Consider the following 25,878-nt stretch of genomic DNA (forward strand, 5'->3'; position numbering starts at 1 on the left):
TAATGATGCTATTAAGCAGGAATGCCAAAAGAGAGAGGTGGAGTTTTTTTGGGGAGAATTAGAGGAGGAGAGAGGAGTGTGGCAGACTACACTGAGTTTCTTTGTGTTTCATGTTCTCATTGACCTGCCCTGGAATATTAAAACAGCCTTTCATTTTTGGAACTGTACACGGACCTTCTGAAGTGCCCTGAGGTGCTCTCAGCGCAATAGTTTCAAGTCCATTTAACTTTGAAATTGGTGCTCAGAGGTTATCCCTCTCATTTTTGAAGGCAGCACATACCTGAAGGATGTTGCTGATGTTTAGAAAGGTTGCTGGTGGTTGACCTGTGGATGCAGTGGTTGACATTAATCTATTTGACACAGATGATTCATTCAAAGGGCATTTGTCAAACGGAACTGTGTACTCTCTACCTTGTTAGGTTTGTTTTCCTCTGGGCTTTGGATTTGTTTTCCAGCCTCTTTTGAATTCCAAGCCTCATCCTGGGGCCCTCAGTGTTCCAACGCCTTGGTTGTGGCCCCCGGGGCTCTTTGACATCACTGTCTGGGCGCTCAACAATATCCCCTTGACCTTTTGGGGGCTTGTTTTTTTTGTTTGCGTGCCTCCACCTTTAAGGTAACTGAGGGGACACATTAACATTGCTGCAGTGGAGCAGTAAAAAAAAAAAATTGGGAAACTTGGATGACACATAGCTGTAGGGGTAAAGACATTCATATTCATGTAAGTAAGTAAGTAAGTAGAGTCTTAAAAGCAAAGAAAGGAAGCGTTAATACAACAAACTAGGGATGTTCCAAGTGACTCATTTTCACTGTCGATGAAACATGTCTTGTCGAAAGAATAAAGGGACAATTTATTCAACCATGTTAAACACAGGATCACAGCATCTGCTGGAAAACAATGTCAAATTGGTTTGTAGAGTGTAGCTCATGTTCATTTGTTCTGGTTACGCATTGCTCTGATCAAGTGGTTATGCCAGTTTAACCTGACACAGCCTACAAACAATTCTATTTCCATTTTCTACATCAAAATACTTCCAAGCTGCTCCGCACTATGAGGTAGCATCCGTACGCTGGGCTGGTGTACATCCAGGCAGTAGAGCATTATGGCAGTGGCCATTAACAGGAGCTACAGCCCAAGCTAGTGGTGGTTGGCTGCTTAGATACAACATTTGACCAGGATTGCAGGCCTGAATTGATGAAAAATGGTAATAATGACTTATATTTACTTATCGCGCACATCCCAACTTCTTTTATGTCCCTCGTCCAAAGAAGCTGATTATGTGTCCAGCTCTTTTTACGATACGAGACTTGAATATGCCTCGAGGGTTCATTTAAATAAGGCTAATTGGTAGTAATAGTGTAAGCCGATAGTTCAGTTCACATTTATTATATCTGCACTATTTGAGTCATTTACGTGTTATATTAGGCTTGGCAAGTAAAAAGAAACTGTCTTCACTTAACCAATACATTTTGGCGTAGTATGTTTAGAGAACTTGTCCTGTGTTTGCTAAGATGTGTTGTACCTCTTTTGATGCAGATATGTTTACCTTAACTTTTACCATGTGTCCACAGCATAAGCAGCTAGTTTCTCCATGTTAATTTATCGAGCAGAACTGAGCCCCTGAGGCGAGTCAGGTGATCTTGATAACAGCTGCCTCATTTTGTTGGTGAAGAGCAGCTCACCGTGTTCACAGCGAATCGTGTTATCCTAGTTTGTTGTGTTAGCTGTGGCTACAGTGTTATGGCTCGATACTGATTGAGCAACATAGCATTTTGACAAAAACTCACAGCCACAGACAGAAATTTTAAATATAGTTGCGAGTAACATACTGACCCATTTTTATGCCCTTACAAGAAAAGTTTGGCTCCCAAACTGCTCTTTCAAACTTACTGCCCTGGAATTGGAGTGGATTGTTTCCAGCTGTTCATTGCCAACTATACCAACGTCAGACATACACTATGTTGTATGTTAGTATTTGCCAGTCAGCAATTTTGCTGCTTTATTACTCATAATAATAAGCCAAACTTCAGGACTTTAACTGTAGCGTCTTTAGGAAGACTTTCCTCATTTTAAAGTCAATTTAGACTTAACAGATTGACGTCTAGACATTAATGAGGAAATGTTTTTTTTACTAGAATACTTTTTTAGAATCAAAGATTCATTAGATTTAATTGTTTAAAATCTTACTTTTGGCAGCTGGAAGACTAAATTCGAACACATTACATCTACATCCAAATATGTGAGGTGCAGTTTAAGATGTTGATGGATATTTTAGTTGAAACACATGTTGGGTTTCAGCAGCTTAGCTTGTGTGTAAAGGTTGATATTTGTTCATAAACCATCAGTTCAGAGGTGACGGGCTTCTACCCATAGAAATAGATAGAGGATGCATCTTTTGAGATAGGTCATCATCACGATATGAAGCACAGGGTTGGTTATGCTGTACAGAGACAAAGCAGGGGTAAAGCCATTCTCTTATTTTTGTGGTCATTTTTATTGTCTCCTTTTTTGGACACAGTTTTTTAAATCCTTCAACTACTGAACAATACAAGACGTTTTTCTGGAAAAATTTCTTTTTAGTTTACTGTTAGTTGGCTACCTTTAAGTCTCAATTTACATTGACGATTACCTCCGGTACATTAGTCATCACGTTGTAATAATGGATAGTAGGGGTGCAACTGTACACAGGAGTCATGGATGGGTACATACCTCGCTTTTGGAGTCACGGTTTGATACGAGGGCGGTACGTCAAGAATAAAGCAACAAAAAGTCTCAAATGCATTGTGCTATGTTTCTTTTCATTTATTTTAACAATATTTCAAAGTAGTTGTAGTTTTAAAAGTAGTGCAAATTACAGTTTATTATCTATATCTTCCCACTCAGCAGAATTAAATGTAGCTGGCGGGTCTTTAAGCTCCTTTGTGTCGTGTGCACTTTCCATTCACCCTTCTTTCACTTGCGTTTATTTTAGGTGTGTCGTCTTCTTTGAGTGTTCTTTAAAGGCAGGTGGCAAGGCGTTTTGAATTTATTACCATCACCTAGATTGGAGTGAATACTGCCATCTGTAACCACCTTTTTTCTTTCAGTCACTCAAACCTATTCGTCGCATTACTGTAGCACCGAACTGTTACGTTCTTACCGTGACAGTTTGGGACAAATGCACATGCCGACCAAACCTCTGCACTGCACCAACGTAAACCCTTTGTCGCTATTGTTTAAAATGATTGATGAGAGGAATGGTCGCATCTACTAGGCTACGTCTACGTCATGTCCACATTGCGTAACCATGCTAGTGCTTGTGCTCTTGCATTAGCAACCTTACCGTGACTAAGCACTGGGGCAACTGGGGCAGCTGTGGCTCAGTTGGTAGAGTCATCACTTATCTACCAAAAGGTTGAGGGTTCAGTCCCCAACTGAGCAACATCTCTGATGTGTCCTTGGGCAAGACACTTAACCCTGCATTGCTCCATCTGCTACAGTGTATGAATGGTGATGTACGTCGCTTTGGATAAAAGCGTCTGCTAAGTGAATTGTAACATTGTAACGTAAGCACACCTCTTCCAACCGTGCCAGCCAGGGCCGAGTAGTTTAATAAACTGGACTTTGGCGGTCAAACATGCTTGGGCGCAGTATGGATTGCCTAATGTGAGTGTGACCTAAGCCAAAATCTAAAACATTTTGGTGCTAAAGAGGCAGATGTTTTTTTATCTCAGTAGTTAGGTAAAACAGCGTAAAATGAGAGTGAAAATAGCCATTTTGAAATGAATATTGATGTTGCTTAGATGCTGCTATGGCATCTGTGCGCTAACACTTTAACCAAAGCTACTTTACTTTGTAAGGTGATAATATGGCAGCATTGTTGCCAAAAGGTCAATTACTGTTGACTTATTTTAATTCTGTCTTCCTGGTTGGGAAAGGCATTACTTCCTTGTAAAATTTTAATGATGTTTTCATCTCAGGGCCACAGGTTTACAGCTATGCAAGAGCTACAAGTTTTCCAGTGACAGCCTGTTTTCAAAAAACAGATGAGCTCATGGGTTGCTGTGGAAAAAGTTAATCCCAACCGTTTGGTTGTTCTGTTGGATACTTAAAGATTTAATTTAATGTACGCTATTTGGCTTTTTGGCAGTCTCGTCATTGAGCATAGCTGCTCTGAACAAAATTGCTATATGGGTAAGCAAGGAAATATTGTGTCTGTCTTTCCACACTGATTCTTCTCTCTCTCTTCTCTTTATGTAGAACTTAAGTATTTGCTGAAAGTCTGAACGACTGTTGACATATCCATGTGTATGCAGTAGAGGAAAGGGCATAAAGAAAGAAGCAAATGGTAATAGGAGGGTTAAACAACTAAAAATCGAGGAATTTTGTTTGGCATGGAGGCCTATGTGGTTTTTAAATGTGTCTGAACCAGACAAGTGTTTTGAGAATCTTAATTACAGACTGCAAGGCTCAAGGTCAGGCTGTCAGTGCCCTCTTCCCCCTGCCTCTGTGGGTTATGTTTTGGGGGAAGTCATTTATCTTGAAGACCACCATAGACCGGAGTTTGTCAACATATTCTTTGCCATAGCACACATTCTATGTTCTGGAAATCCTGGGACTCACCATTAAAAAATAAACATTGTGATTAACTGGACTGGATTCACCCCAACACATTTCATCCATTAACACCTGTGCTTGTTTCCATCAAGCTGGGTTTTTTTTCTTCAAACCCATGATAAACAAATTTTAAGCTTGTTGCTAACTGTATTGAAATCTCAAAAGGTTAAATACTTTATGTCCAAATAGGCTAACCACACAAATATTCCAACTCAATCAATCAAGATCTTACATTTAAACAACACACATAGGCAGTTCTGATGAATCTTTTGTGTGCTGTGACCTGCTGGTTTAAAATCACTGTCTCGTACATGTGAGTGTGTATCTGTGTGTGGTCGGTTGTGCAGATCTGCTGCATCTGATATAATCTGTCTGCTTCAGCAGGCACACTTAGAATTTCCCCAATAAAACAAAAGAGTCACTCTTAGCAGAAAGCACCACCAAGGCACTTTTGAGCACTCTTGGACTACCCCATCACTTGTAAAATACTTAGTCCTGAACTTGCGCTGTGGTTGAAATATTAAGGTTGGAACCATTTATTCTCAAGGCCTGTACTTAATTGTTGTGAGACAAATATATGCAATTATAAAGCCACATTCAACTGTAAAGTTCACTTTTATTTCTGACATTAATCAGAGAAGCACCTTCAATCAAGTCTCAGGCTTTGGCCTTTATTTCAACAATGGTTGCCATATGTAATAATGCCACAATGTTCTCTCTGTTTTCTTTCAGTGGTTCCAGTTTTTGCCCTTTTAAAGGGAGGTGTTTAGAGACTTAACAGAGACAACGATACCTGATGCCTCTTTAATCCACAGCTTTGTCTTTTTCATCCACTTCTCCAGACCTCCCTCTCATGTTGTATATGTTGTCATGGTAATAAAGTAAGCATCAGTCTTAGCTCTTTGCTGTGATGCATTATGGGTGAGAGAGATGCACAGCATAACATAATCTGTGTTGGGGTCCTTTTTCTTTAAATCAATTATTGGAACCATGCAAAGGTGTCGACACGATTTATGACCACGAGCTGTTTGCGTTTCAGTTTCATCCAGCCTGACCCAGAAACCCGGCTGTCTGTCAATAATGATAGAAAACAATTTTTTTTTTACAAGTTTAGGAGTCGATAAAAAGTAGTGCCCTTAGCAACTATTTAGAAAGTTTGGCGATTACACAGCTGATACTGCAACTATTTCTGTGAACTATGGCCACAACTCTTAAAACAAACCAGATTCTGGCAGTAGAGAAAAAAATTCAATTCCAAGTACATCGTGATTTCAGACATTCAAGTATTCAAGTATTCAAGTATTTTAATGATTCGCAACCAACTAGACTTGGTTTACCATGTTTTAAAACCATCAACAGGATTAAAGTGTTTTTTACTTCGATAAGCCTTGTATGACAGTAGAGTAGAAACCTTTAGAGAGGCAATAACGAGTCAACTTTGGATGTCTATGTGATGTCCTTGTAGCCAAATCTTAACCATAAGCTATAAAGCTATCAACAATTAAGAATTTGGCCAAATTTAAGGTAAACTAACTTAAATGGATGTATGTACTGTTAAAACTGTCTAGATCATGTACACAATCTAACATTGTATTTAAGCAATGTTTTCTTGCTCAGTGCAAGCTTTAGTACATGGCCTGGATAAATACTGTATTACAAAACTTGCTTTTTTTGCAAAAATATTTCTTGTTGCCTGCAGGCATGAAGCAGAAACGATTGATATCTGTCTTCATGAACACATGAAGAACACAAGTCAAATAGTACCGTGTTTAGAACCAAAGATGATGCAGTTTATATGACCCTCCTCTCCTTTCGTATTTGTCTGCATTCCTCTTGTCCTCAAGTCAATGCAGTCACCTAACCACACAGATATATTACATTGAACTCTTTCTTTTATGTTTTTTCTGAGTAGAAATCCCCAATTGCGTACAACATATTCGGTCATAAATAGAGAATGTGGTGATAATTGGACTAAAGGCTTTTAACTGCAGACATGTGATAATGTTTAGATCATCATAAAAGACGTTTGCGTCTGGTCCGCAATGATCACTTCCCCTGATCCCTCTTCCACGATCCAAGAACAGATGTAAATGGTGCATCAAAACATCTGTGGTAACAAGTGGAAAACATCCGTCAATTCCTTTACTTTTACTGCCTATTGTGCATTTATGACTTCTAGATATTATTTATGAAACCCACGAGTGATAACAGCAAACAGATGGCCCGTGATGACAGATTTTTTGCATCTTTAGAAATCTTTGATCGACCACAACAGTTTTTTCCTCAGATCATTGTAGTTGCTTACTGCTGCCGAGGAGATTCAAAGGGGTGTTTGATTTAGCAAAGGACAGAGCTATCCAGTTTCAGTGGAATATCATTTCATACACTATAACATGTAGTTTGAATTTCCAGTGGAATAAAGGACATTAATCCACATCATATATTTCCCTTACTAATATTCAATTATTACCAAATAAAACGAAGAACAAAGAATTACATAATTACTTTAATGCTAAAGTCCATAATGAAACATACAAACCCAGGCAGGAGATTTCTATTTCCATTGCAAGGAGACCATGTTGCTTTCATTGCATAAATGGCCGCACCACAGAACCACACATTCTCATAAATGACAGTAATAAACTAGCACACACTCGTTCTCGTATGCACTGCACATACTTAATCATTTAGGACACTGAACCCACTGCGTAGCCAACAGGGTGTGAACAGAACAGTGCTGTTGGACAGTTTGGCACTTTACGTCTGCAGCCTCTGCCATCAGTGTGTGAATACCATGTGAATGGGTGAAAGTGACATGTAGTGTGAAAGAGCTTTGAGTGGTCAGAAGAGTAGAAAGGTGCTAGACAAGTCCAAGTCCCTTTACCCTTTACCACGTAATTCAGACAAACCCTGGGGTTTGGTCCTGCCTCCAGCACCAGTTATCACGTCACATGGATGACTGGGGAAGGATTCGGGACTGTCATCAGTATCTGGAACATGCTTTCCATCAGGCTGTGCATCTGGGAGGGATTACATACCTGTGTGTGGTGTGTGCATCACTTTGGTCACACTATATTTATTCATGTATTCGTTTGAATTCATGAGCAACATTAATGGGGATCCTGAGACACTTCCAATTGTGGCGGGTAGCAGGGTTTAGCTGCTTGGTGGTCCTGCTCCCTCTCTTTCTCTCTCTTTGTTGGTTGTGTGGAGAAGTTTCCATCACAAGTTCAGTTTGTGGTGGTTTCAAATCAAGCCTGTCGTCAGCGCTGTCGCTCAGGGCTAAACCTCAGTCATCGGATGGCAGCTGGGGATTCAGACAGGGTGAAAGATGGTTTAAAAGAAGTTTAAAAGAGCAGGGAAGGGAAGAAAAGAGGAGGCACTGTTATATAGGACAGAAAGAAAACGTTAAGAAACAGAGGGGCATATGAAGGGTAAGGAAAAGAGAGGTGAGAATGGGCATGGCTTTAGTAGCATGGTGATTGACAAGCATAAAATCCAATTCAAGGGAAAAGGCGAAATAAATGATTTGGAATAGAGTCAGTTTTCATCAACCAGAGAATGATCTTTTTATGTTGACAGTTAAAGAGGCAAAAGCGGAGATTATTATCCCATGAGAGCTTCTGACCACTTCCTCCCAACTCCACCCATTCTTAATACACACATGTGAACTCTGAAAAAAAGAAGAGATGGATCTTTAAGTAAGGATTTGTTATGGGGCTAAAGATTTGAATTTAAAGACAAGAGAAAAATAGGACGAAAGCACTCTCATACCAAGGTAATTACAGACCATTTAGTTGTTTACATTTGTTTGCTTTCGATGCTGTATGCATTACAGTGCAACAACTTCAACAGAACCATGTCTGCTCTTTCTCACTCAGTATGTTATGTGTTGGACACTTCCCTCTCCAAGGCTCACTAATTGCACTGTGTGCTGATTTACATGTGTTTGCTCAGTGGGGGTGATTAAATGAATTATGGGTCAGGATGACAGCCACACTCCTTCTGGCAGATTTTTTACCCTGAGTCAGCAGAATGACAGAAAGCAGTGTGTGTTTACAGCCTCTGTTGCAGCTACAGCATATGCTGTGTAACCTATTGGGTTTTGTTGGATAAGGAGAGCAATGCATCAGCTTTAATCAAAATTACTAACCCATAATCCTTCATCAGACAACGCTTTAATTCTTTATTGATCCCTACTTCAACTTTGAGTGGAAAAACAAGACTTTTTTTTTCAGAAACCATTTGCTAAAACTGAAGCCCCGAAAATGAGCCATAAATACAAGAGGGTATACATTGGTCAGTGATACTTGACGGGTTCCCAGCTTGTTTTGTGACCACTCTGCTGAGGTACCCAGCACAATTACCCCGGATTAGGATATAGAAACCCTGCACTCCAAAAAAGTTACATTTCATGCAATGTACAAGACTGCCATTATAAAATAGTGAGCTAAAGAAGCTTTACACTCGGGGTGCTAGTGACGCAGTGGTTAGTGTGCATGCGCCCCATGTATGAAGGCTGTAGTCTTCCAAGCGGGTGGCCAAGGTTCGAGGTCCTGTGGCTCCTTTCCTGCATGTCATTCCCCACTCTCCGTCTCCCTGATTTACGAATCTATCCACTGTCCTATCCCTCCATTAAAAGGCACAAAAAGCCCAAAAATAAATATCTTAAAAAAAAATTTTAAAAAAAAAGAATCTTAACACTCAAGGCAAATTCTTATTTGAAAATGTTTCTCTGTAGACGATCAAAAAAGGTCCAGATGTGCTGTTGTGTACTGTGCTGTGTGAGATTTGAAGCCATGTGGTGAATGGGACAAAATATCAACAAGGCAATATAATGTTCTCCCGACTAGTGTGACGTAATTATGGAATAAGGCTGGTGCCAAAGATCCATATTTTAAAAGTAAAAAAATATACAAACAGATTAGGCAATTTGAATTACAACATCATCACTTCATGCTTTTACACAATTGAAGTTCCTAACGAATACTTAAAGTTATTTGAAGGTGAAGTTTGAAGTAACTTCTCACATTGCAGCTTTTGACATGAATGATGGTAACATGAGTGAAAGTAAACTGCCCAAACAAGAAGTTGACAGTGGGGTAATATCAGACAGCTATGAAAAAGAGTTAAAGGATGATACTGCCTCAAATTATAGTGAATAAAAACATTAATCCTGCACTTGAGGTTTTGAGGGGCATTCCTTCAGTTAATCAGAAATCATGATTGTTGATCATTATATGATCGTCTTACTTGTTACATATCAGCTTTCACAAAATTGGTTTATCGTGATATTTTCTTTACTGTGGGCCATGCATCCCAAATTTTAACACGAGTTACACTTCAATTCCCATCCCTAGCTGTAATTCTGGAACAACTCTGTTTACATTTGAGAGTACTGTTTGCAGTGGAAATGCAAAACATCTCTCTAAACCTATAGGTTAATACTGCAGGTACAGGTATGGTATGGCTTTCCAGGGTACTATGCCAAAGTACTTGATGGCATGCAACTATTGTAGCTTCTTATATTATAGTTTGAACAACTTGTGGGTACATTAACTAATAAATGTTGAACCATGAATGAACTTGTGCCTGTAAAAAGGAAAAGAACATCTCCATTTGTGACTGCTCTGCTGCTGGTACTGATGAACAGCAGGTTCAAGTTATCGGGATCCTTCCGGTCGCTCTTGCTTTGTTTTTTCACAGCACTCATTTTCTGGAGCTTTGTGATTAGGCTTTTATAAGCCAGATGAGTAATTGTGAGTTAGGAACATCCTGGTCTTTGCCTTCAGGTATGAAAAATTGAAAACAAGTGTCTTAAATGGCTAAAGTGATAAACTCTCCCCACTGTGGCAGAAGGTCATTAAGGCATCAAACGGAAACATGTAAAGACCAAACTTTCCCAAACTGCCACAGAATATCATGGTCAGGAAAATATCATTATTGAAGGACACTGTCTCTTACAATTGTATTTCATGCAGATGATTTGCTTTTGTTCGAAGTACTGCTGCCAAAATTGTGTGAGAGTGTTATTTGGTTTGAAGACATGGACGTCTGTGACCTTTCCATGCATTTGCCTTGAAATTCCTTGGTGCTGATGTTGTGAGGAAAGAGAAGCTCACTCCACATACACAAGCGATTCCCAGCAAATTGCTTTAAGCCCTAATGTCAGTGGAGGTGAACCAGAGTTGGCCATTGGACAGTTGCCCAGTCTGTTCCATCCGATTAGACCTTCTGCGACTGCTTAAGCTTGCACGTGATTTGGAGATGCATACTTTAACAGGCGGCATTACGGATGAATGCGGTAAGAATATGAAGCTGCAAGCTGGAATCATTTGTCTTGATTGTGCCAACAACTTAAACAACTGATTCAAAGACAGGATAAGATGCAGATCGTCATTTTGATTGTGTTTGTTTTGGGCATTTTCTCCCCTTTGTTGTTGCTTCTTGTCAGACTTTAGAGCATTCTTTCACTCTGAGTTCACTCACTTGGCCGTGTTCATGCCACTTTCATGGCCCTTTTCATCACAGAGAAAGCATTAAAACTATTTCCTGTGTGGCAGCACGAACAAATGAGGAAGACGGCATTGTTGTTTTCCTCTCTTACATTTTTTTAAATTATAGAACCTATAATTTCCCCCAAAAAGTATTAGAATTTTGTGTAAGGACTCGGTTAGGACTTGTTTTGGCTCTCCATTCCTGCAGGGCAAAGTTGTTTTTGTAAATTAATCAAAAATGGAATGCTCAAGAACACAAATCATGAGGTGCTTTTGTGCAAGGCACTCGAGCCCCAGCAGTTATATGGACTGCAGGTACGCATCTGGCCTTAATGTTTGTGAGTCTAAGACTGTATTCTTCAAAGCAGCACTCATACTCTGGTTTCTAAAAATAAAAATTACCGTCAGTACTTTCTGTATTTTGATATGTCGATGTCAAAGATCATTACACAAGTTAAGAGCTGGTTTCTTGAGTGTTTTCTAAAGTGCTGTGGCAAAGACGGTTGTTGTGGTTGGATGAACCGTTCGCAAAAAGTGTCTGAAGAATACTAACAACAGCAATGGGAACTTCTCCCAGAAGAAGAGAGGTCATCTTTTCCATCTTTGAAAACTCTGGCTTGAGATCCATGTTCCGTTCAAAGCGGCCAGATACATTTCCATGTTCGTTTTCAAAAGTGTTTCAGATCGCAGAAAATGTTCCTGCGCTCCACCTTGAAGATTTAGAAGTGTGCCAAAATCTGGATCATTTGGAAAAAGACTCCTTGCCTCTTCGCACATGTTCTTATAGAAATTGATCGTGCCAGTGGAGTGCTTTTGAAATAAAATATAAGAAAAGAAAAAAAAACCTATGATTATTCATGGCATGCACTGTAAAGTTGTCTATTTTATCATTCTTAAATGTTTAAATATAAGAAAGCACTTGAGACAGAAGACAGAAGTATGTTTGAGTGATCTCAGCAGGCCACTAAACCAAATGTTTCATTTTGCTCTGGCATCTAGACAAAGTGAAAGACCCCTGTCAAACAGTTCAATGTGTATCCTTTTTCAAAAGTCAGGGATCCTTTGAAATTGCACTCTCTTCAACAAGGCAAACCTTGTTTTTCAATCTGCTTGCATGTGCAGATCTGCAGTGTCTGCATATGTGTGTATGCATGTGTGTGTGTGCGTGTGTGTGTGTGTGTGTGTGTGTGTGTGTGTGTGTGTGTGTGTGTGTGTGTGTGTGTGTGTGTGTGTGTGTGTGTGTGTGTGTGTGTGTGTGTGTGTGCTTTTTGCAGCCCCCTCATCCGTCTCATTCCACAGCACAGCTGCAGTGGCTGAAGTCACACAATTTGTCTCAAAAAGGGGCTTAGCAGCTCATTAAGGGATAGAACAAAGTGAGCTAAGAAACCGCAGTAACTGACTACCAACACTGCTGGAGGTACAGAATACAGGGCATGTTGTCACTGTGCAGCAGTGGAGCTCTTCTTCTATGGTGCGATAAAATGTGGTTTCACTTAAACCAAAGCCATAAACTGTATAAAACATGGATGTTTCATGGATATCAACCATTGGTTTCTAAAGAGGAGTTATGAAGCCTTAAAATGCAGTCTCCATACCATCTTACTTGTCTTGATCTTTATCTATGTTTCCTATTCTATTCTAAATGATGATAACAAGTAGAAAAAAGTCAACTATTTAAGGTTAGCAACAGGATTTATTTGATTAATAGTGCCATGTTGTAAGCATGTTTATTTAAATGAATACAAACTGACATTTTAATATGGGCTCTAATGGGGAGTCCTCCGTCTCAAGGTCTAAATCACAAAGCATACAGCGCTTATGATATTGAGGCATAAACACTCCAAAAAAAGGTGTCCTGCTCCATGCAGTCTGCTCTTGTTTTGAATCTCAATGTGGAGAGTGTGGAGAGAGCTATCTCCGCACAGATCTTCTGACAATTATCAATAAAAACAGCCTTCAGTTCAAGCTTCTTAAATGTGAGAATGTTATGCTTTTCCTTGTCTCATCTAAACAAAGTCTTGCACAGTCCAGCTGTATTTTGGTTTATTATTTGGTTCAGAAAGGTCTGAATTTGCAACCTCATCATATCTACAGTAATCTGTCCTTATAACAACATCTTATGGCAATAGTTCAAATCTCATTTGCCATTCCTTTTATGTTTTTCTTTTGTCATCAATCAGTATGTGCAGCTGTCCTCCTTCCATTTCTTCTTCTTTTAGTTAAATATTTCTCCTTTACTGAAATGTTTTTTTTGCACTGCAGTGCATAATATGACATTTTAATCAGGACATCCGTACATATCTGCCAATACTAATATTTTGCCTAAAGAGAAGACTTTGGGAAACAAAAATGCTTGAAGTTTTTTATTTGATACTAATTCAGCCTTTGGCCTTTTTAATCACTGAGCCTCTTTCTGTTGTTTCTTCACAGAGATTGGGCCGATAACAATCACAACAGACCCCAAGAAGTTCCAGTATGAGCTGAGAGAGCTCTATGTCCAGGTGAGTTCAGAGATCACATTAATCAAACCATGGAAACAGCAGCAGCAGCAGCCTGGATGCTTTAGCAGTCAGCATAAGGGCATCTGGCCTTGATAAAAGTAGACTGGTACCTACAGACATCTTGTTAGCTGATTCAGACCAAGCCTGGTTGGTCTGTCATGGTTGGATGATGAAAAACTTTTCAAACTGTAATTTATTTTCTGTATTTTTACGATACAGTTGGGAATACTGTTCTCATTTTATTGGATAATCAACTTCCATAAGTAACCAGCACACTTCAAACTCCAGACATTGGACATATGTTGATCTTGCTTTATCAAAAGTAAAACTTCTTACTCATCCCATGTTTATTTTCCTTCCTGCTCCATTAAACACAAATGTATAAACAATAACATGCTATGGCTAGAAAGCTAAACACAGTCCTGCCAAGTTCAGATTTTTGTGTAATTGCTTGGAAAGAGAAAGGAAGTTGTGCAGAAATCCTGGTATGTAATTCTTGAGCAAAAACTGCTTCTTCTCCTCATGTCAAATGATGGCAAAGACACGGATAGAGACAAGGCATTCAGAGTTCTTTTAGAGAAAAAAGATTGTTGCATCTTTGACATGTGCCAATGTTAATCTGATGTGCAAGCTGGTGGTGTGTAGAAACAGAGAGATCCACTTTATTCTCACTCACTACTTCATTCCTGAGTCTGTTTTTCCTCCGTCCACTGCTTCACCTGCAACAACCTCCTAAGAGGTTTTGGCATGAAAGAATGGAAGAGATGTTCTTTGGAATTTATATTTATATTTATTGAAATTCTTTTGACATGAGAGAAGATGTTTTTAATGGTCAGGATGTTAGGAACACTTCGTTTGTTTAAGCCTCAGTAATGAAAGTGCACAAAGGGGTTATCAGGCTCATTTTTTAGGGTCAATCTCATGCACGGGGGAGTATATTTTTTGGCCATAGGTTAGACTCTGGGGCTCATGAAAGACAGATGATTCCTGCCTGTTCACCTTCCGCACCCCCTGGCATAAAATCATGGGTCATTCCATTCCAGATGTTAATCAAGGGGCGATGCATCCTTGCATAATATTGAACCCTGCAGACAGCCAAAATGTTACTATGGGAATGCTTAAGAGCAGGGGATCTCAACTGGTCTATCCTCAGGACCCACCACCAACTCCTTAATAAGAAATCGCGACCCACACTTCAGAGATTTGTTTTATGAAAAATGGTGCCGTTTGGACCTCAGACGGTAAAGCGCATACAATATGACAGAACAAAGAGATGAAACAAAACAAACATGTTTTAAAAGGGATTTTTAGACTTTTTGACACTTTTTCCCTAATAACCACTTTTGGGTCCCGACCCACCAGTTGAGAACCACTGCTCCAGAATACACTCCTCTTTGACCCCTCCAAGAAGACAGAGAGACAGAGATAATTGTGTAACACAAATAAGAACAGAATAAGACAGATTGAACATGTACAAATACTGCCATGCAACTCTTGTTTGTTGCTCTTGGATGGGCTTTATCAACGCAAATCATTAAATATACATAGTTCATTAGATACCACTGATAAACCTCTTGAACACATAATGGCGGTGTGATTTATGTACTGCTGTTTGGAAAGGCTGTCATTATGGCCATAATGAAAGTGAGCAAATTGATTGACAAATTGAATAAATAAGCGATATATGATGTTTTTTTGTTTTTTTTAACAATTATATGTATCGTTGGGAGCTTTACAAAAATGCCTTCTAGTTTAAATTTCTAATTATGTATTACCTAAACTTAGTGGCAACTTGTTAGATACATGTCTAAAATCTATTTCTATTCAATTTTAGTTTACACTGTCATTAAGACATTTATTTGATTATATGTTTTCACAAAGAGATGAAAATGATGATTTTATGCTGATTTCACCACTTAAGACCTCAACAATAAATGATTGAATGCACTCATTTCCAACGTCTGAAAAAATGGGAATATCAAGAGCTCTTCATAGAAAAGCATTAGACTTCAATGCTTGACCTAATGAACAACCATATGTTACACAAGACTGCATACTAAAACCAGTATAATAGTTGGAGAAATTAAAGAACTGTGTTGGAGGCTCACAATGCCATACAATTACTTATCAATAAATCTTTGAAACAGGAGCTTCTTGGTGTGCATATCTTGTTTGCTTTTCTTCACAATACCCCACAACAATACATATATTAACACTGTATGCTGATGATATCCTCCTGTTTGTCAGGGAGGTGGGGACTGTCCAGAGATGAGCATTGGTGCCATTAAGATTGCCTTGGAGATTTCCCTGCCGGGTTCCTTTATATATGTCTTCACAGACGCCCGATCCAAAGATTATAAGCTGACCAATGAAGTCCTGCAGCTCATTCAGCAGAAGCAGTCACAGGTTTGGACATTACTACAACATACAGCATACTGTGTACTGGCTTAAAGGTAAAGTGATCACAGTTGTATTTATCTATGTCTGTGTTTGTGTGTAGGTGGTGTTTGTGCTGACTGGGGACTGTGATGACCGGACTCATATTGGCTACAAGGTTTATGAGGAGATCGCTTCTACCAGCTCTGGGCAGGTCTTCCATCTAGACAAGAAACAGGTCAACGAGGTAAGAGAATCTGTAAATGGAAATTTGGATCTGGTCTTTAGAGCTGTTTGCTTTTTTTGGATGAAGTTTTAAAGTTTCATAGTTAAAAGAAAAACGTTCTGCTTTGAAAAAAACATCATTTGGTCATACAGTATTCAAAACCATTCAATCTTGGCCAAATTCTGCCTCTACACTGTGTAAATTAAATAACAGAAGAAGGTTTTACAGCCTCTCTTGTCTTTTGCTGTGCCCATGTATTCGTCTGGACTCCGGATTAGATTTACAGGAAACATTTAATTGATTGTGCATACCTAAACTCTTTTTAACCTTTCCAAGAAAAGTAAATCAGCAGAGCTGGACTAGAAGTTAAGTCAAAGCCTGAAGTTTGAATAGCATGCTGAGGCGGCTGTGTTTTAGTGGTACAGTAGGTCATCTCTCAACCTGAAAGTTGTGGGTAACAGTTATTTCTTGTAGAGCAGGGAATTCTAGATTTTGAAAAAAAAAAAACCCTGAATAATTCTGGACCATAATTTTCTCTTTTTCGTGCGTGTGATCTTGTTTCAGAGCTTACTTTGAAAGAATCTGTTCAAATTGACAAAGTCATTGATGTTGTGGCTTTAAGGAACAGACAGATGAAAGACAAATTATGAAATGTTACTTTTTTTGGCATGAATCTTGTGATTCCTAACTTTCTTCTTTACTCCGAGACATATTGAATCATATTTCTTTACATAGTAAATGCCTGCTTCTTTGATAAAACAGAGTAAAATTGCCCCATGGTCTGGGTCTCAAACAGTAGATGTTAAGTTGTTGTCTGTATAAAGGGGAAAGAAGGGCGGCAGTACACTGGAACATGTAAGAAACTTCCAGGTTAAAGCTTTGAACATGTGGAGTGGTTGACCTTGTGAGCGGGGTTGAAAGCGTGTGTGTGTGCGTGCGTGTGTGTGTGTCCATATTTGTGTAATTTTTGTTTATAGTTTAATAAAGTTCCAAAATTATTGGATTTACATAACAAGATTATTTTAAATTAGAAATATATATATTTTAAAAAATACAGTATATGCAAAAAATCATGACCTGCATCCTTCAAATCTCCCTCCAATCGCTGTAGGTCCTGAAATGGGTGGAGGAGGCGGTGCAATCGTCCAAGGTCCACCTGCTGTCCACGGATCACTTCGCTGGGGTCAGCAACACCTGGCAGATGCCCTTTGACCCCAGCCTGAAAGAAGTCACCGTGGCGCTCAGTGGCCTGGCGCCTAACATCGAGATAAAAAACCCCCAGGGTATGAAAAGTGTTCGAACACAATAAACTGGATTGTCGACAGGATTCCAGGATTTTTTTATTTTCTAATCTGATATGTTTTTAGCACATGTATGAACCAAAATGTGACAAAGAATCTATAAAAAAAAGGGAAAACATAGAAAGGAGAAACAACAGATGCACATGCATTTTTGATAAGTTTGATAAGGAGGAAATCATTTGAATCATATGTGGTGGTTGACAAAGACAACAAGCCTCAACCCATCTGAGCATCTTCGGAAGAATTTGAACTCTGTAAAGAAAAAAAAAAAAGCCCTCACCCCTGCATCTTTAGAACCCCAAAAGAAGGAATAGGTTTTTGTTTTTTTAAAATGGATCCTCTATTCCTAAGATATAGTGTTGTGACAGGAGAAACTGCTCTGCTAGTATAGCTGCTTTTGCGTCATTTATGTTGATTTATTGATAAACAAACCAAACGTGTATTAATGATACTTATATCCTGAAATTTCTTTTTTAAAATGTTAATAACTATGATTGAATATCAGGGAGTTTTGAGTTTTGTCAATGTGTTTTTGACCATTTGTCACTGGAAAGAAAATTGAGAGTAAAGGGAGAAGATAATGGTTATTTCTTTGTAATGATAATAGTGAAAAGACACCTGCAGAGGAGCCTCTGTGTCTTTAGAGGTTATTAAAGCATTATCTTAAGACATGATGATAACATCAGGTACCTAAACAAAAAAAACTAAGAATTTTAACTCAAGACTCCGCAATAAATACAGAACAAGTGTAACCTGCATGCATCAACAATGTTAAGAGATCATTTATATTAGTCAAAGCTGCAGAAAAGTTGAGTAATTGTCTCTGTGTTCATGTTTGGCCTACAGGGAAAGTGGTGGGGAAGAGTGATGGCCTGACTGAGCTCCTACACATTCCCAACTCTGCCAAGGTTGTCAACATCAAGGATCCACAGCCTGGGATGTGGTCTATCAAGGTAAACAAGTCATACTTTAATTGGGAATGTGAGTAAAATTATAGGCTTCTCCACACAATTGTCACAGCAGAGCTGTCTTTTTAAAAGACTTACGGCGTGTAGTTCAGTTGTACAACCTTGGAATTAGTTCACAACTAACACACCAGGAGGGAGTTGTGCCCTTGAGTATGGTCTTTAAGTTGAATTACTGCAGTAATATATTAGCATGTTGACTTAACAGTGATGTCTAATCAGTTTAACATGCATGGCGTCTGCTGGAAGCATCTTAATGGGAACAAAAGCATGATCAAAAAGACACATTTGAGCATTAAGATGATTTTTTCGACAGTCCTGGTAAATGAAGATGAATTATGTTCAAGGCCACTGCTGTCAACACAAAAAGTACAGTTTTGTTTTGGGGCACCCCTGTGCTGTTTTGTTCCCCTTGCAGGATGGAAACTGTTGGAACCCTGTTGTCGAGGTTATTCAAAAGAGGTCACACATTTTGACTGCGTGCACTGTCAATGCCAGATGCTGGGAAATGACAAGCATTTTTACCTGAGTGATTTGTTAAAGGGGCCTCTATGGCCTCTGTGTTCAGTGAAGGCTCCTGCTGGGACACTTTCCCTCTTCTCTACATAGCTGTGTTATGTGTTAGCGCCCGTTTGATTTCCAGGAGAAAGAGATTGGATGGAAAACTGTGTCATCTGTGTGTTTCCTTCCCCGAAATTGTACTTACAGATGGGGATACATGTATGCTGAGTTGTTTGCATATTTGCCTTAGGTTCTCTGAAGGATTTGATTTTCCATTAGTTGCTCTGGCGCTTCTTCATTCTTTTTATATTTTGCATTTGGCATTTTTGCATTTTTTGCATAACTTGCTCTTCCATGAAAGTTGGAGGGTTCAAGGTTCAAGGTTCAAGGTTGTCTTTATTATCCCTGCGAGAGGGCAATTTGCAGTCAGCAGTAAAACACACACATACATACAGCCCGAAATGAGCAAACAATATAGAAAGGACAGTAAATAAATACAATAGATAAGAAACAGAGGCAACACAGTGGTTTAAAAAGGTGATGGCAGCAGGAACAAATGAGTTTCTCAACCTCTTTGTCCTGCATGCTGGCAGGCTGAATCTGCGGCCTGACGGCAGCAACTTAAAACCCTTGGACAAAGGATGACTTTGATCTGCCAAGATTGACTGTGCTTTCTGAAGACACTTTGTTGCGGTTTTTGATGATTTGAGTAATCCGTCCCAGGTCACCATGCCGAATGTTAAAACTGATTCATGGTTGTGCCTTTTCTTCTTTCATTTTTACATGTTGAGTAGGGAAAATTATGCATACTGCTCTTGCTCAGGATCACCATTTATTAGGAAAATTACCCAACATTTCAATCCCTCTGTACCTTTTTCAAGTGTGCTCTCACTGGACCTTTGTCAGAGCACACTTGACAAAGGTCCTTAAGGCCAAAACATTGTGTCATTTACTAATAAATGGTGATACTGAGCAAGAGCACTGTCTCTTCACAAGGCTAGAGTTATACCTCCTGCTTCATGAGATAGTGATTAAAAATGTGTTTTTCATGTCTTCGAATGCCTTCTCAGTATGTATGATGAGATCCATAGATCATTGTATGAACAATTTATTTGGCCTCTTATTATTTTTCGAGAGACCGATACAAAAAATAAATCAGGACTTGGACGTTACATTCAAGTTCTTCATTTTTGTTTTTTTGAATTGGTATTGACTTATTGTACAAGACGAAAGAAGGCCTCTCCAGCTGTGACTGCACTTAACCCACAGGTTAATCTCATGCTGTGGTCTGTCGCTAAACTCAAGTGTAAGGATCCTTTTCCCCAGTTTACACAAAAAAAAACTATTTATCAACATTTCTGTCCTTTAGATTGCTGGCTTTCTTTTGTTGTGTATAAGGGAAACAAAAAAAAACACTAGAATGATGTGTTACTTTTGGCAGCTTTTGGTTAATTTATTGGGATCACTTTATGCACAAACTTTAGGATTACAAGCTGCCCAAAGATGAATAGATCTGCCCCACTTGTTTTTTCTGTTAACTGTTAACTTTTTTACATCTTAATCCACATACAACTAATATAGGGACCTCCACCATGGACAGTGCTCATTGAAGTGATGAAGGATTTAAAACAGATAAAAAACGGTATCCCCTCACCGTAATTCCATCCTGTTTGCCTTGTTTCCGCCCCCTGTCTCATCTTTCTTCATTAATCTCTTTTCTTCACTTCACATATCTTCTTTTCTGTTACCTAATGCATTATTCTCTTGATATATTAACTAACATTATCTCTCCCAGAAAGAGCATATTCTGTTTTTCTGTTCTCTCTCCTGGTCCCAATACATCTTGTTTTTCCCATTTCTCTTCTTGGACATCAACTTTTCCAACCTCAGTCTCCCACACAGTACTTTATCAGACTAAAAATACCTCCCTATCATCTGTAGCTGTGTTTCCCAGGACAATCTGCAGAAATGTGGGGAAGTAGTTTAGCGGGGATTTCACTGTTCTTTCATGCTGGTTTTCAGAAATGGTAATGGCCTGTGAAACCCGGGTGTTAGGCCCAGGCAATAGACTGTGTGTGAAGAGGAATTTGATCCTTTTAAATCTTCCTTTAATTGGATTTGGCAGTGGAGTTTACAAGTTGGGTTCATCACACCATCACCCCAACTTCCAAAGTTTCACCCACAGTTTTAGATGTCATAAATTAGTGCAGTCTATTTCCATATACGATAGAATGCCACAAGACACAATAGAAAATACAGTACATGATTGTTGATTGATTTTATGTAATTGCATAAACAATGTGCCCAATGAACAAAGAAACTACAATGATATGATACAATACTATACTATTATACAATGAGATACTGCACAGCACAAGATGACGCCACGCGATGTGATATAATACAAACAAAAACACTTTTGCCTGTAGGTACATTTGTTTAGGTCTCTAATAGAACTTAAAAATACAGACATTATTCCAACAAAAAAATTCACCTTTGTACAATCTCTGTTTTAAGGGCAGAAATGTTTAGAGCCAAACCTTTGTCCCTTCATTATTCTACACAGTCAAAAGAGCTGATTCCTGGTGTGTGAGTGTGGGTGTGTCTGAGACCTTGTGCTGGTCAATCTGTGCAGCGGGGTGTTAAAATGGGAAATGAGAAGCTCTAATGACAGGGACCGCTCTTGTCTTTGGTAATAGCATGACCTTTAAAGGACCTCTCCCATTATTATGGGCCTCATTTGCAACCACACTAAAGACCCAGGATATTTCCATGGCTGCTGTTAGGGCAGGGCTTGATGACCAAGGCATGTATTGTTTTTTTTATGATGCATTAGCATTTAAGGTTGTGCCAGATCTCCTTTGTCATGCTGCTACCTCTTTGTTTTAGCTCTATTATTTGTCTACTGGCTCCTGTTTGGTTTGCTGTTCTGTTCACAGTGAATTGAAGTCAATATCAGGTACAACTCAGTAATTTTGGAAGGCAGTAAACCCACACACGCTCTTTCATTTCAGGCAATTGCAAATGACAGTTTAGGTTTGCATGCCTCACTCTGCCTCATGAGTCAATGTCTGCAACACATCCAAGGTGTCTCACCTAAGGTGAGGAGTTTCCACTTCTCAACAACCTATATTTCATTCTAATTACTCCGTCTGTGCATCTGTCAAAGCTTCAAAAGACCTCCTGGAGGTGAAGACAAAATGAGCAATTAGCCACTTTTGGATTATAGTGGTTGTCTTTTTTTGATTAAAGTATGAATGTCAGACTGAATTGGTCATCTCTGGATTGTGGAGTGTAAGATATTCAGCCTTGACTTACTTCAAGTGGCTTGTCTTTACATGTAAGGGGTGGCTGACACACAAAGGGCTGTTACACAACAGTCCCGGTGCTGTGTCTGTCATTAGGTCCACTTAGCACTGCCTTTGATGGGACCGCTCTTTGTTTCCTTGAGTTTATACAATCAGACACCATTGAGTGTCAACAGAGGAAATTGACAAAACAATTCAAATAATAAAGATGTGACTGTGAAAAGTGCTTGTTTCATGTTTCATATGAATAATTAATATTGCACAGTATTTCAAGACAAAGTCTTCACATGAAGATAAAAGAAGAAGCACACATGCGCTAACCATTACTTGTAGACAAACATCTGTAAATCTACGTGTCCCCTTTCTGTCATGCAGACCTCTAGTGAAGGAAGACACTCAGTTCGTATCTCAGGCCTCAGCACCATTGACTTCCGAGCCGGGTTTTCCAGAAAACCCACTCTGGACTTCAAAAAGACCTCCAGCCGACCAGTTCAAGGTCAGTGAGGGCAACCTTACCCGGTTGTAAAAACACCACAGCTGTTGTCTGTGTTTTCCTTTCACCTGTTGTGTTCACTTACATCTTTAGCTTTTGAGAAGAGAAGTATAAAATATATGGTGTGACAACTTTCCAGGCATTCCCACCCACATTCTGCTGAACACCACTGGGCTTAAACCTCCTGCTCGAGCTGACAGGCTAGACCTCATGTCAATCACAGGTGAAGTGATAAAAACTTTGCCAATTCGCTACTACCCTGATCGACAGCCTTACGGCCTCTGGAACATCACAGAGTTCATCCCACCCAATGAGGCCTTCTTCCTGAGGGTGACAGGATACGACCTGGATGGTTTCATGTTCCAGAGAGTCTCCAGTGTCTCCTTCTCCAGCATTAAACCTGGTCAGTGATGCTTTTTTTTAAATCAATATTTATCTATACTGCATGTTTTTTGGATTGATTTAAATGTTAAGTGTTAACTTTTTTCTCTGTTTTCCTTTATCTGTCTTTCAGATGCCCCTAAGGTGCAGATGCCAGCCACAACTCATGGATACTACCTCCAAAGAGGGGCTGTCATTTGCCAGATAGAGAGCCTGATCCCTTTTACGTTGCGCTTCAGCAGGGATGGGGGGAGGCTTGGGGTGGACCAACTCTTCAGGTAAATAAGGCAGTGGAGAACATGTCTTTATTCAGGGACAACTTCAGTCAAATGTACAACAGCTTCTTTTTCATAAAGCGTTGATCCACAGAAGGAAAACTCTTTCAGAACAGAGAAATGCCTTCTCTGTTACTGTTGCTAATTTAAACTCAAAAGCTACATTTTCACCCCAGGAAAGGACTTTAGGAAGTATTGTTTCCACTAGGGATGTGTACGTTAAGTGATGGTTAAACATCATTATCCTCACCAGTCTGCACCAGAATTACTAGTCAGTTAAACAAACTATTAATATTTTTACATGTTAACACTCCGATGCTGGTCAAATGTTTGGCTGAAACTGCAACAGCACCCGCCACTAGCCCTGGCTGTAGACACTGAGTGGCTGCATCTCCACCTAATGGGCCTGCTAAACAAGCACAGTGAACGGATAGCATCTCGTAGGAGTAGCATGTCTGGCAGTATTGTACTTGCTCTCGTAAAATCGGTTAGTCAGAATTCAAAATTCAGTTTAACCAATTGGGAAATTAGTCTCCTAGAAATATCCCTAGTTTCGACTGCAGGAACCGGGTCTAAATAAATTCCCAGGGAAAATATTGAACCCCCCCCTAAAGGTCTCTGCAACAAACAACAGCAGTCTAATTGTCCTGATTTTTACAGACCTTTGGACCTTGGTGTAAGGAAAGACCACTGAGCTGGATAACCTTTCAATCCCTTAAAAAGTACCTCCATGGACTTAAAGTCAAAAGCACTTTGGTAAAAATGGGACTGAGGTCAGATATCAAGAGGACATGATGTAAAGTGTTTACCGCTCCCAAAATGTAGTAACTGCCAATATACATATATGTTTGGTATATTATTCACCAAAAAAGTCATTTAATCTGTTTTCCATCTCCAACCTGTCAAAAGATAAGATATCAGCACATTTTTATGACTTTACCCAAATTGTTACATCAAAGTCTGAGATACCTTTTTAATCATGTCAGAAGGTTATTTCAGCAACATGTATTTAGTCAGAATCGGTTTTGGTCAGCAGATTTATTGGTTGACCTTCTCTTACCTTACCAGGGTTTGGGGAAAATAATCCATCATGTTGAAACTGAAACTGAGCTCAGATGACCTAGATTGTTTAATTGTGAGACAATGAATGGTTTGGCCTCTTTTCTCTCTGCTGATGGACAAACACAAACAGGATGTGAAGCTCTTAAAGGGTTGTGTAAAGTGGAAGTGGAAGTGGATTCACCATTATTCACAACAGATATTGAAGATAACGGTGTTACATGTTCCTCTTTTTTGATTCTAGTGAGTCTGACTATGCCACATGGGAAATACCCCAGGTTACTCTTAAGGATGAGGGCTACTACGAGTGTATTGCTATCAGCAGTGCTGGGACAGGAAGGACTCGCACCTTCCTGGATGTATCAGGTAAGCACATATACCAACACTCATTCACTCTGACATAGGGTGATTATAATCATAATAACAAGCAGATACACTAAATGGTCCATTAATAGATCTTCTGTCATCACAAATCATCAATGGATTTGGTTAAAAATATTACCTGAAGCAAAAGGAAGCCAGACTCGCTACATAGACTCAATACAATGCTGTATATTTACAGAAATGCTAAAGGTCTGTTGGTAACCTCCCCCCATCACTTTGTGTAAGGAGCCAGGACAGGTCAGAGGGATAAAGCGTAAAGGCACACCCCCTCAAACACCAATGTTCACGCTTACACGACTTATGGGCATACAGTTGGAATCCAAGGGCCATTTACTATGGGTTCTATTTTATAGGATCCAAGGAGTACGGCTGGAGATACCATGCAGAGAGCCTGCATTATGACAGAGTACATGGGGCTTTATGGAAAATTTGAGCCTAACAGGAGATTGTAATCCATGCCTCACAGCCTTCATGTCATGGGGTTTACGCTCTATGGGCTGTGTGCTTGGTTTGAAAAGCAACGTACCGTAACTATGATGTAAGATGAGAATACATGGAAGGTCGTAAATAAGTATCTTGCTGTGCACCAAGAAAGTTAGAGTGAATAGTAAGGTGCCTATACTGTGATACATGTACACAGTTACAAAAAAACATTCTTGAAATCACGTCTGGTTCCACAAATAATAAATGTTACAAAACATCTCACAGATATTCATACTAGAGGTAATCAGTTATTTGGTGATGATTATTTTTTTACCGCAAGGATGTTATAGTTGAACCAGATGAAATCTGTGTGTAAGTACAATGTTTTATACCTTTAGTCTCACTATTGGCCATATAAAAAAAAAAAAAAAATCCAAAATTGTCAAGAGTGCACTTTTTTCAATTATTCAGTTTTCATTTCCGTGTGTTTCATGACTAGCTAAAAAGACCTCACAGGAGCTTTAAATACATTTTTTGGGGGGGGCTTTTTTGTGCCTTTAATGCAGAGAGAGGACAGTGGGTAGAGTCGGAAAC

The 25,878-nt window shown here is 39.3% G+C and overlaps 1 protein-coding gene across 1 annotated transcript in view; it reads left to right on the plus strand.

The window, feature by feature from the left end:
• hmcn1 (hemicentin 1) overlaps positions 1-25,878 on the plus strand; it is an 82,599-nt gene that overhangs the window by 4,446 nt on the left and 52,275 nt on the right. The window contains exons 2-10 of the mRNA XM_065955706.1: positions 13,522-13,592; positions 15,840-15,998; positions 16,093-16,215; positions 17,306-17,477; positions 18,342-18,448; positions 22,645-22,765; positions 22,902-23,165; positions 23,277-23,421; positions 24,722-24,843. Of these exons, the coding sequence (XP_065811778.1) occupies positions 13,522-13,592; positions 15,840-15,998; positions 16,093-16,215; positions 17,306-17,477; positions 18,342-18,448; positions 22,645-22,765; positions 22,902-23,165; positions 23,277-23,421; positions 24,722-24,843 (1,284 nt within the window). The remainder of the gene's footprint in view (positions 1-13,521; positions 13,593-15,839; positions 15,999-16,092; positions 16,216-17,305; positions 17,478-18,341; positions 18,449-22,644; positions 22,766-22,901; positions 23,166-23,276; positions 23,422-24,721; positions 24,844-25,878) is intronic.

This window comes from Labrus bergylta, chromosome 6, assembly GCF_963930695.1.
Source record: "Labrus bergylta chromosome 6, fLabBer1.1, whole genome shotgun sequence".
NCBI classification, from domain to species: domain Eukaryota; kingdom Metazoa; phylum Chordata; class Actinopteri; order Labriformes; family Labridae; genus Labrus; species Labrus bergylta.